Source organism: Medicago truncatula, chromosome 3 (assembly GCF_003473485.1).
Source record: "Medicago truncatula cultivar Jemalong A17 chromosome 3, MtrunA17r5.0-ANR, whole genome shotgun sequence".
NCBI lineage: Eukaryota > Viridiplantae > Streptophyta > Magnoliopsida > Fabales > Fabaceae > Medicago > Medicago truncatula.
The window spans coordinates 34,162,661-34,177,671 of record NC_053044.1 but is presented as its reverse complement, the minus strand read 5'-3'; the positions used below and the strand labels follow the sequence as shown (position 1 = coordinate 34,177,671).

General features: G+C 32.5%; 1 protein-coding gene across 1 annotated transcript; it reads left to right on the top strand.

Annotated features, from left to right (window-relative positions):
• Nucleotides 1-10,782: 10,782 nt before the first annotated feature.
• Nucleotides 10,783-12,981, top strand: LOC25489330 (AT-hook motif nuclear-localized protein 15). The gene has a single exon (XM_013605245.3). It carries the CDS (start codon nucleotides 11,770-11,772, stop codon nucleotides 12,709-12,711), a length of 942 nt encoding a protein of 313 aa, XP_013460699.1. The 5' UTR covers nucleotides 10,783-11,769; the 3' UTR covers nucleotides 12,712-12,981.
• Nucleotides 12,982-15,011: the final 2,030 nt, after the last annotated feature.

The window sequence follows — 15,011 nt, the reverse complement described above, 5'->3', positions numbered from 1 at the left end:
AATTCAACCTTGGAGCCTTGCCCTATTCCACATCATCAAACATTGGTGACCGGTCTAGAACATTTATATCGTTCAACGTTCCTGGACATCCAAAAAAGGCATGCCAGATCTATAGATCATGAGATGCAACTGCTTCAACAATAACTGTGGTGGTTCCCTTATCCCCCCCTGGTAAATTGACCTTCCCATGCTTTATGACAATTTTTCTACTCCCAGTGCATGCAGTCAATACTCCCGATCATCCCTGGGAACCCCCGCATTTCACTAACATGCAGTATTCTTTGCAGGTTGATAGATAATTTTAGCAAGTGCACTAAATACTATCGAAGTAGTAAAAATATCGTTCCCACGAGGACTGTGTTAATCTCAATTTAGCAATAAGGTTAATATTTAGGATGTGTAAATTATTTTAGTGCCTGAGACAGTAGTTTTGGTTTGCATAAAATTAAATAAACAGAATATAAAGATAGTTTTGGAAAGAATAAGAGAGAGATAAGATCAGGTCTTTCGAATCATCTATGTTTCCCTAATTGGTATACTGCACCTATTCTTATGAATGATTTTCTAGTTTCACGATAGTTAACAAAATAATTCTAATCAATCCCTTGAGTTAGGACCCTCTTCTCAAATTACAACCCCTAATTCCTTAGGTGGTCTAATAATCATTGAAGGTTTAAGCACGTTAACCTAATATCACTAACAAATGATTATCAATTCCTAGACTAACCCTGTTTATTATAACAATTCAATTCTGTCTAAGTAGAAAGCTATGGTCAGTAGTCATTCATTCTCACTAAATCATATTTATATTTGATCAGGATATAAAAAGCATTAAGAACAATTGAATTGAATAAAAACTAGATTGTCATTCACAGTAAATAGAGTTTCACAGCAACATGGTTCAATTAGGGTTACAAAGAATCATCTCACACCTAATCTCTAAGAGATTTAGCTACTCATAATTGAATTTACAAATAGCATAATCAATAGTGGAATCAAAACATACATGAACTAATAGAAGGTTGAAGAAATCACCATCCTAGCCGTCTTTAGGTCTCAAAATCGCACTTTGCTCTCTCCAATTCGTAACCCTTGTCTTTGGAATAGACTTCAGCTTAAATAGGCACAGAATTCCGCCTAAAATCGTGCCACGATTTAAGTAAATCGTGGCACAATTCTCCTTGAATCGCAAATCACTGAATTAGGGTTTCCTCAGATCGTGCCACGATTATGCCATCGTGACACGATTTCTTCAATGTCGAAGCTTGATTTTGGTCTTCGAAAATCGTGTCACGTTTTTACCAAATCGTGACACGATTCTCTTCTTTGTATTTTCTTCAGTTTTCTACTCTTTTGCTGCATAAGTTTCCTTGTAAACTCCAATTTGTGATCAAAATACATATAAAAAGACTCTAAAATAACGAATGACGGACTGTCATCACAGGTCATCTTGGGTTGGTGCTCTCAAGTACACTTGCTCATACAATCATATGATTCCTTTGCAGAATCTAAGTAGGCACTCCAATTTGTACTACTTCCTATTTTGATGTAGTCATCGACCGCATCTGCTGCCACACCATATGCTAACATTCACATTGTTGTGGTACATTTTGCTAACAGTGATATACCTTCTTTATTGGCTGCATCAACTCGCTGGGTGAAGTAGTTATCACTACTTGAAAGGTCTCCAATGATTCGAAGGAAAACGTGTTTTTGCATCAGGTACCGATGACGAAACATTGCATCGTCATATGTAGGCTCATTGGCAAAGTAGTCGTCAATTAGTCTTTGGTTTGCCGTTGCATGATCTCTATTGAAATATTTTCTAGTACGAGATGCACTACCTTCCAATTGTTCAATCTCTTGCACCTTGATTTCTTTGAATTGAACCCACTCCTTTCCCACCTCCTCCAAGGCATCGTTCTTGCTTTTCTTTTTACCTCTTTTTTAGCTGCCTCCCTACCCATTGGACGAGCACTAGATCCTACAGAATCATCGTGAGATCTCTTAGATCCACTACTTCCTGACCCAACATTTCCTCCCATTTGACTACCATAATGTGGTTGATCACGGAGAGCGTGCCATTCTTCCTTTAAAGTAAATTGAACATTCTTCCCACATGCAAATAATTCCTGCACTTTTGCCAAAATATCATCTTCCGACCAACCACTTCCTTGCAAACGCTTAGCGGCATCATAAGCACCAATCCATTTATTTATTACTTTGCTTATATAATTAAAATGATTTCGGCATGCAACTAGATCCCGCGGAGAATCAAATGAGCCATACTCATTACAATACTCAGCAATTTCACCCCAATATATTTCACCCCTCTAGCTTCTCCCGACAACATTGCTTGTTCCAAACTTAATCCATACACTAATTAACACCAAATTTTGTTCAGTGTTCCATGCTGGTTCCTTACTTTTCCTGCTCTTAGGAGTTGAATCTTCTGGATTTGGAGTGACTTCATTAGCAACTGCCATGCCACCAGGAGTTATTTGTGTTGAAAATTCAGGAAATTGAGATGCACCAACACTGAGAAAATTTTCATTCTCCATTGGCATATAACCATAAAACGGGGGTGTTTGAGATGAATATCTCATCATAGATCCATAATATGGATGAAAGTTTGGAATAGAGTATGACTGGTTGAAATTTGGTGTAAAACCAAAATTAAGTATGTTTTGAGGACGTTGGTTGAAAAATTGTTGGAATTTTCGTAGTTAAATGGGTAATTAGAATAATTTTGGGTGTTGAAATGGTTATTATTGGGATCCATTTCATTAAAAATAAGATTAAAACTTCACTTAGTTTGCTAATAGAAAAATAATAATAAGATTAAGATAGTGAAAAACTTGTTTTTTTTTTCTGTGTCCAAATCAAATGAATCAAATCTCTATTTATAGAGAAAAAAAAATCATGAATTTTGGTATTTTTAAAAAAAAAATTAATTTTAAAAGAAATAATTGAGGTCCAATTATTAAAATGATAAGAATCTGGACAACCAATCAGAACTGAAAACGTGTCCCTACTTATCCAAAAATTTGTTTCTCTCTCCACTTTCTGAGCATCACGCGCTGCTCGCGCGTGTGCTATACGCGCCGTTCTGGCCATTCTCGGCTTGCCACGTGTCCCTACGTGGTCAGATTAAACAATGTTGAAACCATTCAACCTCTCTTTCTTCCACATCATCCTTCAACACCACCATTGAAGCATTTCACATGTTTAATGTTGCTTTCAACATAGCATTTTCACACCATTGGACTTGGTCTTATGAGAGAACGTAGATATTATTTCAATGTATATCCTTGAAATGAAACTGGAATATAATTAATAGTATTTTTAAGAAGCCAAAGGCATAATTAAATAAATATCGGAGAAAAAAACGATAAGTTAAACACATGGTGTGACAAAATGCAAAACAAAAAAACAAAAACAGTTGCAACTAAATTACTGCAAGATGGAGTAACCTAGACAGACAAATGGTTTAGTCCACCAGACATGAAAATCGACAAAAGTATGAGATTTATAAACCTTAAGCCACCATTATGAATAAAATTTCACCTTGTCAACAATTTCAATGATAGTTGATTCTTTATTTTGAAAGATCCTAAAGTTGCATTCCTTCCGAATAATTCAATTACTTGTCAATCAAATAGTTTTAAGACAGTTGCGGATGTTCTTATAATTAATAGTAACATAAATTGTTTTCCTTGAAGGCATTTTCTCTTTGTAAGTAAATTATTTTTGACACCTAAATCCTTTACTTTAGTAGAGCTTGAGTCTTGGGGTTAGCCATATGCTTGGATCAACCACGTGTTGCTGATCTGTTTTTAATTTCATACATATAATAAAGTTTTTTTTAGGGCATACATATAATATAGTTAGAATTAGATTTTATGCTAATTTAGCAGTTTAATATAATCACTTTGTAAAAAAAAAAAGTAGTTTAATATAATAATAAAGAGTGAATATATAAAGAAGAAAAGGGAGAAATTTAATTTGCTCCCTGTGAAAAAAATTATCAACTTAAATTATCGTCAAAAAATTTGTTTTAGTTTATTACGATTTTTTTAAAAATGGATAATCAGATCCCTAACAATAATTAAAAGAGACAGCTTGGTCCTTTTTTTTCGAGAAGGAGACAGCTTGGTCTTGACCATAGCTAAAAAGAGATTTACGGTCCTGACAATAATTAATAAGGGAGAGGTTTTCCTATAAAATCAAAATTCATAAATACTTTATGGATCTTGTTAACGAGTGTCTCAGAGATACTCTTTAAGGATTCTAAAAGAAGAAATTATGTTATAAAAAAATCAAAGAGTTTGATTTTTGATGCATTGATTACACATATTTTCATGATAAATTATCATTTAAAGACCTTAATCAGTACCTCAATGTCCCGGGGGCACTAGTTAACATTTCTTATATTTTATTCTTCAATGAATCGTACAATTTAGGACCAATAAAAATTTAGTCATGTTAACTTGTACTTTAAGGACAAGTTAAGGAGGTATAAAAGGAAATAAACAATAAATTTTATATTAAAAGCATAAAAGTGTAAATTTTTATGATGTTGAATACACAATTTTCAAAAAAAATATTCTATCTTTAGCTTCTTAACTTGTGTCTTAAGGACACATGTTAACATCTTCCATAAAAATTTGGTCATGCTAGAATATTACGAGAATGTTTATTGTCTCTCTGCTAAAATTAATGAACAAGTATTATAAAATATAAAATAAATCATTAATTAAAGATAAATTATCTTTATTAATAAGAAATATTTTCTTGTTCATACAAAGACACGTGCTAAGAATGGGGCAAGTATATTCTAATTCCACCAACAAAAAAAAACAGAGGAGAAAGTATACAACGGGTCAGTTTTTAAAATTAAATAAGCATTGAAATAATTCTCCATAATTTTTATGGGTAGTCAATGGTGAAGTTCTGGAGAATGGAGACTGGAATTCAGACATTGGCACTCGCTCCTTTGTCCTTGTTTGCAGACAGTGATGTCCCACTGCAGTGACAACCAGCACGTTGCCCCACTCCAGCTCCATACACGCCCAACTTTTTTCTCTTATGGAGTAGGGAGATATGCATGTACTACCTCCGATTTTAATTATAAAGAAATTTTATTTGTTAAGTTCATTCGATTAATAATGATGTATGTGGTCTATATTATGAACCATATATATTATTATTGAATGAACTTAAAAAGTCAATTTTTTTATAATTAGTAATGAAGGGAGTATTTGTTTGTAACACTTTCTCTGTTTTACTAAACTTAATTGATAACTCTTATTTTCTCATTATTTTTTAACATTTTTATTAATTTATATATTTTTTCTTCACTATGATAAAATTGAGAAGAAAGATGATGATTGATTTTTCTTAAGATTTGATGTGGTATTGGTTCTGGTTTCTCTACTTTTTTAAATTAATAATTGTTTTGGATTGGGCAAAAGTTTGTATCGCCGACTTAATATTAACAGGTCTATTAACTTAAAATCTTCACATATCAGGACACCACAATGGATCTCCTATACGCCTCGCCGCGTAAGAGCACTCTTGGTTACACCGTAGCCGTCAGACCAATGTCTAATGGCTTATCGCACTTTGCGTTGGGTTTTTAGGAGAAGGTTACAACGTCTTCAATTATAAAAGTGTGACCCAACATCACACCCAATGTATGATTATAATTTGACCACATTTTGCACACTTTCCTCCTCATTTCTCTCACTAACTTGAACATCGAGGTGCTAATCGCTTTGCATGTCTCTTTCCCCTCGTCGGAGAACAATCTCCTTTGCAATACCTTCGAAAGCACATCTCTATGGAGCCCCACGCAGTGCAATGCAATTTTCCCTATGGAGCCCCACGCAGTGCTCGAGCTACGGTGGTGCAAGAACATAGTTCAAAGTGACCAACCAAGACACTAATATATATACTACTACTTGGTCAAACAGACAATTAAAATTTAAAATGTGTTACGATTTTTATTTTTAGCTTAAATAGATTTCAATAACTTAAAAGTCAATATCGTCATTCACTATAAAAGTCCTCTCTATTTATATTTTAACTCATCGATTGATTTAATCTCATTCTTTTTCTCACATACATACTCTCTTTATCCACACCACGTTTTATGGTGAATTCATCCATATATATGTATATATGGGGTTTGTTTGAATACACCCATTAATTTTTATTAAGGTGCGTTTTACCGAAGATATAACTAAAAAGTTGTTAAATACATCTTAAGGTGAATGTTAGAGAAAGTTGGCTTTAACTCATTTTGTTTCAATTAACATTTTTTTTATTGTTTCAATTAGCAATCGTTACTTTGTTAGAGTTACAAATTGGCTTTAACTAATAAAACTAGCCCAAATAAAATTATTAAAACTGTTATTTTAGGTTAAATAATACATTGTCTTTTATTTCATTGGATAAATTTTTTGACTATTATTTTAACCACACAAAAAAAAAATCATGGATCCGCCCCTACGCACACTAAAAATAAGTATAAAACTTGTGTGGAGTCACAAGTCGACGATTACATGCAGTCATCCAATAAAGATAAGACGATTTGGATTTGAACGTAATAATTTTAAATTAAAAAATTGTTTTAAAATTTGAATTGTCCAATTGATTGCAGCTGATCGAGTGCACTAAAAATACTTAAATACATATATGCTTTAAAAAATATAATTAAAATACATATATGCATTAAAAAATTTAATTAGCTTTTTATTTAGTTAAAGCATTGCTTTGAAAAGAAAATATAAAATGAAGAAAAATAAAACCTGAAGTAAATAATATCACAAGAAAAGGGGGTTTGAATTGTGATGTAATAAAAATTACCTATTAAAAATTCTCAACAAAAACGTTAGTGATTTAAATGGAATTTTAAATAGATATAGTGAAGGTGTGTGACTAGTGCAAATAAAAAAATAGATAAGGAAGAAGGATCACACAAAAAAAGTTATCCTGGTTCACCCAACTTGGGTTAGTCCAGTCCCCACAATACTTGTGAGATTTTCCACTAGGTAATTGAGTTATGACTTAATCTCAATTCCTTCTTTCTTCTTAGATCTTTCTAATCTTTACAACACTTTCTTTCAACCTTCACTTGGTCAAGTCACTTGCCGTTACGAGCAAGAATTTCTACAACCTTTCTGCACACTTGCAGATTCTTTTACAATAGTATTTAAAAGTATTAAACTTCTTCAAAGATTTAATACACAAAAGAGCTGCTTGCTCAAAACAAAGATATGGTTCTTAAGTGATTTGTAAACAAAGAAATTCTTAATGAATATTATCTTTTCTCTTTTTCTCAAAAGTTGTTTTTCTCTCTTGCTGAAGTCTTCTATTTATAGGAGAAAAACTCTTGTTAAATTCTTCCTTTCTTGCAGCGCAAGTTTCAAGGGAGCCTTTGAGATGAAACTGTTCCTTTCGAAGTTGAGATCGATCTCTAAATCTGCTGAGGCTTTCCTTTGTACTTTGTTGCTTGCTACGTGAGACATGAGCTTTGTACAGCTCATTTCCTTTTCACTTGTTGCTGTACCATAAGACTTGAGCCCAAAGAAAAGGCTTTTCTTGTACTAGGTAGCTTTCTTGTCATGTTGTGAAGTGACCATAAAGTAAATATCCAAAGGTTTATAGTTTTGTATTTGTCTTACACTCTTGATGTGTTGTCGAAAATATAGTGGTCATTCTCATGCCAACCATTTTTGCACATGACATTAAATATGTTCTTTTTGTTCATATGTTCATTTGTAGTAAGCTTCAAATAATATTCCCTTGTCATGATATAATTTATGCTTGAAATATTTATTGCTTCCTCAAATGTAACATTCCATTTCCCTGTACGTGCTTGGCCTTATTTGAACATTAAATCCATATTTGAAACCAATACTTGAGATCAATCTCTCCATCATAACTTGGTGCTTTCCTTGATAATTGTACAATGCTTTTATACCTTTAACTTAAAAAAAAGATACTCAAGAGCACAAGTTATATAACAATTAAAATCAGAATTAATAAAGTTTAATTTAATTAGTTTGTTATCTTTAAAATTAAAAATAGGGATTTAGATTCTATATCAACAAAACCCTATTAAATCAAAACTTTTAAAAGGTTTAATTGTATTTTGGATCCTCTATATTAGTAGTATTCTTACGAAATCGGTATCTCTCCATTTCAAAATCATATGTTTTGGCCCCTGTTTTTCACATGTTTTTGCACTTTTGCTCTAATCCTCATTTTTACCCTAAAAGCAGTGTGTCACACATTTTTTTAATGAACTAGCATGAAAAGTGAGGACATGGCAAAGTACATGTGAAAATAGAAATTAAATTTGCATGTTTTCCAATGAAAAATGTAGTAATCTAGAATTTGATTCATCATTGATTCTTTTAATTAGAATTTGAACTTGTTCTTGGGGAGGATCTATCATATATAGGCATGACAACAAAACTCATACCCGCAGTTATTCACTCGAATCAAACTTAATTTGACAGGTTTTCTCTGTTTTGACTGGGTTTGGGAATGGATATGAGTTTTCCCCGACTTAAAAATACGGATATGAGATATGTAACAAGTATCAGATATCCACCTCGAACCTATACTCAAACCCGTCCTGAATGTAGAAAATTACTTTATGTTGATATGTCATGTTATTTTGTTTGATAATGGTCATGTTATAAAAACTATCATTGATATTTAAAGGAGCAATTAAATCATTCGTTCTAACAAATGTTAAAGTGAACATATTGCTAGATAATGCATCACAACATTCCTCTAGGGGTTGCAAAAAAACTTCAATTTTTCTTTAAAAAAAATTATTCAATGCGGGGACGACGATGTGATTCAATTTTTCATCCACGTTGAATATGAGCAGGGTAACTGATAAATATATGAGAATCGAATATGAGGACGAGGAAGATAAAACTCGTCCTCACCCCGCCCCATTGCCATACCTAATCATATGAAAATGGTTTAATGATTATTTTTTTTATATAAAAAAAGATGACAATCATACAACATCTTGCATCATTAATCTTTTTAAATAAAAAAAATCAATCTTATTAAAGAGAGCATTGTTTAAAGTCCATTAACCATAACTTCTAAAGTTCATTAATTAAAATTTGTTCAATCAATTTTTTACTCCTTCGGTCTCAAAAGAATTGTATCTTTAACATTTTTTCTCTGTCTCAAAATAATTATTATTTAAAATATAAATGCATCATTTATATATTTTTCTATTATCATACTATTATTTATTGAATTTCGTCCAACTTAATTATTCCATTAACTACAATTAATAAGATTATTTTAGTAAATGATACTCATTTTAACATTAAAATTAAAACAATTAATCATTTCCTTAAAAACTTTGTACAAACCTATCTTAACTCCAGCATATACTCCATATCATTTTAAATGACCTAATTTGAAAACGTGTACTATTCACATAACATACCTTGATCATATTTTTCTAATAATATACAAAGATAAATTATAACATATAAGATGTTGAATTTGTTTCGATTAATATTTTCAAAACATCAAATTTTCATAATTTTTTCTAGGCTTAATTATCTTTTTGGTCCTCTAACTATTTAATTGGTAACAGTTTGGTCCTCTAACTAAAAAATGATTTATTTTGGTCCTCTAACTTTATCACCGTTACCATATTTCGTCCTTCCAGTTAAATTAAATCAAATTCTGTTAAGTGTGTGCATAGATGGCAATTAAGGGCTGATTTGACAATATATGAGTCAGCACTATATAATCTTGTGGGTTTTTGGTGGTTTGTTCTTATTGTTACTTTTTCCCCCAAAAATTAGGGTTCCATCTTCATCTTCCTCCAATTCAAAGTCCTTCTTCATCTTCCTTTAATTCGAATCTCTTCTTGTTCATTTTCGTCACTTGACCATGTCTAGTGCAGGATCTCGATTTAACAGAAGAAACAACAACGAAGGTGGAAGGGCCATGTCCGGATCTGTAAGTTCTGGGTTTAGGAGACAAATTCGAAAATGTCAGTGTAGTGAGTTTGTAGTTCTGAAGACTGTTACTGAAATTACAAACCCTAACTGTGGGAAGAAGTTTTGGGGTTGTAGGAATTGGAGGAATCGAAATGATAGTGGTTGTAACTATTTTCAATTTGTTGTTGATGATGATGATAAATGTGATGATGTTGATGAACGTGATATGAAGATTGCAAGGCAAAAGAAGAAAAATGGAAAGTTGAAGCATGAAGTTAATTGCCATCTATGCACACACTTAACAGAATTTGATTTAATTTATCAGAAAGGACGAAATATGGTAACGGTGATAAAGTTAGAGGACCAAAATAAATATTTTTTTAGTTAGAGAACCAAACCGTTACCAATTAAATAGTTAGATGACCAAAAATGTAATTAAGCCTCTTTTCTAATAGATTATTAGAGATATTTAAGATCAAAATTGTACATTGATATATGTGGCTGAGTCAATAGTGTCACATAATATAGGACGAGGAGAATATTATTTTGAGATGGAGGAAATATGTAGAAATAGAAGTCAAACAGATAACAAATTGCATCCATAATCTTTTTAAACGACAAAACCAATAGTTGATTGAATAATTTGGTAAAATAACATCTCTTTTTCTTTTAATCAATACATTTTTTAATATGTACGTAAAAACTTTAAACGAGGTATATTTTCAAACAGAGGGAGTACATAACAAAATAAACATAGTAGATCTATCTATCATAATTAAAAGTTGGTTAACCATGACTCTTGAACACATAATTTTCCTTGCATCATCATAATTATGGAGTACACACAACAAAGTGTCTTGCGCAAGTTGCGCAATCTTTTCTACTAATCTTGTTTTGAACGAAGAAGGGTCACGAGTAGGTGACACAACAACACCAAGTGGATGTGTTTCTGCTTACTTAGGAAGTTGAAAACTTTGAACACAACTCTATAACCGCTTACCAGGGAGACAACCAAAAACCACCCTTCACTTCACACAAAACCACTAACAAATATAGATAAAGGCAAGTTCAAAGGACGGTGTTATGTTATCATCTTTTCTTTTGAAACTGAAACACACTTCACGTATACCCAGACAGATATAGAAACTTTGAGGGTCCCTCTCACTAGAGAGAGGTAAGGTACTACTACAGTACTGTTGTAACTGTACTAATTAATCTATCATCTGACCCCTTTTAGTGGCATAGATTGAGGTACTACAAACGCATATTATCACAATCTTTCCTTTCCCCAGGTTACACTACAACACCTTTTCTGATTCAAATGCCACAAAACCTGAGACTCTTCTAGTTCAAGGGTTACTTACTCCCTTTTTTCTTCTTGTACTTCTTCAACACGGTTTCTTCTACTTCTACTTCTACTTCTCTTTTGTTCTCTCCTTTTGTTATATATTCATCCACCATTTTATTTTTTGTTATATAATTAGGTGGATGTGACTTGTTTGATTTTATTTATGTGGTTAGGGTTTACATGCAAAAAAACAAAAATAAAACATGTACTTGAAACTTGATAGATTCTTTTATTTTCTTTTGAGATAATAAGATAAGGTTTTGGTTTTCAAGGTTTCTGCTGCAGAGATAGATCTGAGTCTTTAGATTCAAACAAAGTTGATATATCTCAGCTTCTTTTCAAAGCTATATCTCTTTCTTTCTCTTTCTCTCTCTCTCAACTCTGAACTTGAAGATTTTCTTTCATTCTTCCAAATCAAAGAAGATTATGGCAAATCGTTGGTGGACTGGAAATGTGGCTATGGGTCATAGAGAATCAATGCCTTCATCACCATCATCACTTCAACATCTGAAAAGAGAGCAAGAGTTGATGGAAAACAACAACAACAACGCGAACTCAACTCCAACAAACAGCAGCAACAGCAACAACAACAATAATGAAGAGGAAGACAACAACAATGAAGAACAAAACCCATCTGAGCCAGGCAGTAGCAGTGGTGGTCGGAGGCCACGTGGGAGACCACCAGGATCCAAAAACAAACCCAAACCACCCATTGTTATAACCAAAGAATCCCCAAATGCGCTAAGAAGCCATGTCTTGGAAATCAGCAGTGGTAGTGATGTGGCGGAGAGTATTGCCACCTTTGCTAACCGCCGTCACCGCGGTGTGTCGGTTTTGAGTGGGAGTGGCATTGTAGCTAATGTAACCCTTAGACAGCCGGCTGCTCCTGGTGGTGTTATTACTCTTCATGGAAGATTCGAGATACTTTCACTTTCGGGAGCTTTTCTACCTCCGCCTTCTCCGGCTGGAGCGACTGGATTAACTGTTTATTTAGCTGGTGGTCAGGGGCAGGTTGTTGGTGGTTCTGTTGCAGGTCCTTTGGTTGCTTCTGGACCTGTTATGGTTATAGCTGCTACTTTTGCTAATGCTACCTATGAGAGATTGCCCTTGGAGGATGAACAAGGTGGTGGTGATCAAGAGGAAATGCAAGTTCAAGTTCAACAATCTGGTGTGGATTCAGCAACTGTTGCAGCTGCAGTTACTAGTACTTCTTCTCAAGGTTTGGAATTGGGTGAGCATCATCAACAACTACAACAGGTTTCAATGCCTATGTATAATTTGCCTCCAAATTTGTTGCATAATGGTACTCAAATGCCTCATGATGTGTTTTGGGGTCCTCCACCTCCTCGTCCTCCTCCTTCTTTCTGAAAGAGTTAGCTAGGAACCTTGTTAATTAATCATGTTTTAATCTTAATCTTAATTACTGACTAAGCTAGTACTTGTGTGCAGTATGTTCTACTTCTGACTGCTTTTGTTGTAAGAATATATATAGCAAGGTTAGGGATTGTTTGTTTTGTTCATTTGTTTGCTGTTTCTAAGAAACCTTGCAGAATTAGATGTTAATTATGTTTAGATAATTTTGTTTCTCTTGATCTGTCTATCTGATTATCTGTTTTTTATTGGATTAGTTTAACTATGATTCTTTGCAGCCTTCTATATTAATCAGGATTTTATGGTAAGCATATATGTTTGTTTGATTCTATTGCGTAGCTGTGTTATATATATGCCTATATATTCAATGCTTGATTGATTAATGAGTAAAATTATGTATGCCTTTGGACAGTTGTGCATTAATTGAATAGTTTTTCATGAGGAGTGTTGTGTTTGTAGTAGGATGATCAATGAGATAGACTTTGTTGAGGGAAAGGTGGTGTGGGGTTGGTTCATCCCCCCTTCCATTGAATGAATCACATCAATTAAGACTTTAAAGTAGATAATGCTGTTAAGCTCAGTTAACTTAATTTTTCAGTATTGTAGGAATCTAACTCTAGTTAAATTTGGACACTATAGTTGTCATTATTAGTTTGTGATTTTGGCCTTCAGTTTGTATTTGTATCATTCCTACTTAGAAACCCGTATAGCTTACATCTTTTGATCAATTAGTTGTTCAACTAATTAGATTATAATTAGACATCAATGATGGATAAGTATTAGATGTAAAAGTTTGTTAAACTAATTAGTTGTTCTTATATAGCCAATAAGAACAACTAGAAAGGGTAACTAATTAATTAGTTTAACTAATTACTTTCACATCTAATAATAAGAGTAGCTGAAACATTCCTTGTAATTTAATTTTGGTTGGTATTTGACCCATGACTGGCTTCTAAGATATTCCATTTAATACGCTAGTTGACTTATTCAATCTAGTTATCAATTCAACCCACTTTATTCTCAAGTTCATCATTTGTTTTGGATGACGATGAATGTGGGAAATTTTAATGTGATTTCATCATCTTTGTACCAATCCCCAATTACTACTATAGTACAAAGCACAAGTACATTTAAATTGTCCTTAACAATTGTGGTATTTCTTTATGCCTTTGCTTCTTTAGTTTTTGCTTTGGTATAATACAATTACTCAGTATTTTCACTTTATAGTGTCTCAACCAAGCATCTTTGGATTCTTGGATGAGCATAGGATATGAATAGTACTTTATCTAAGTTAGATTTTATCATGGTAGCATAAAGTCCCTTGTAGATGTTTGTTGCTGCATGGGTTTCTAAGTAGGAATGATGCAAAGTGAAAGGGAAACAGAAGGAAACCTAAAATTCTTGAATTTTAGAATTTAAGTGTAACTTAATTGCGAGTCGGGTTTTTGTCAAATGTGATCAGATTATCATATGTAAAACCCTAGGACACTTGAGCAATAATTCAAGTTTCTGCCAAGTAGCTTAGAGTTATAATATTTGATGTTATTGATTTCTCTATTCATGAGTGAATGCACATCTATGGTTCAAGTTAATTTTGTTGAAGAGTGACTAATTTGTAATGTCTACACAGTTATAATCTGTTGCATTGTGTTTACATTGATATCATTTGGATATTAACATAGAAGAGTTATAACTTGATGAGAAATTTGATTAAGATAAACAATTTTAGCATCTCAAATGTATTATACTGGATATGAATAAGCTCTTCTCATGGGTATTATTAACATTTTCGTTCATAAAATATTTTATCTAGTTTTTGTTTAATTATAGGATTTTTCACAAGTATATTGTTTTGTGGATCATATTTTATCGTAATTGATATACTCCATTTCGTCTCGATTATTAACAAATTGTAAGAGATGTACCTAATTTGCTATCGAATTTGATGTTGAGATTTAGTATCAAAAGCTAATAGTTAATATGCTCTTTGCATTAAAAAATGAGAGTTGTAAAATAATTTAAGCTAAATTCATCATCTTGTTTTTAAGTTTAATGTTTGTATCGGATTAGTCATTTTATTTTTTAGTTTCAAATTGTCATTTATGTCGGTAAAAATGTATAACTAGTCTTTTAGTCATAAAAAACATATGTGGACGTTTATTACTAACTTGGTAGGTCTAAGATCACAATTCTCAAAATTATGGTTTATATGTGTATTATTTAGTATTGGTTTGAAACAAAATTGATAAATTATTTGATTTTTAATGTTGATGAAATATTTATCTGGTATAATTTGA

What these genes read in the sequence shown, in the direction of transcription:
- LOC25489330 (XM_013605245.3), top strand. Translation starts at nt 11,770, where the DNA reads ATGGCAAATCGTTGGTGGACTGGAAATGTGGCTATGGGTCATAGAGAA.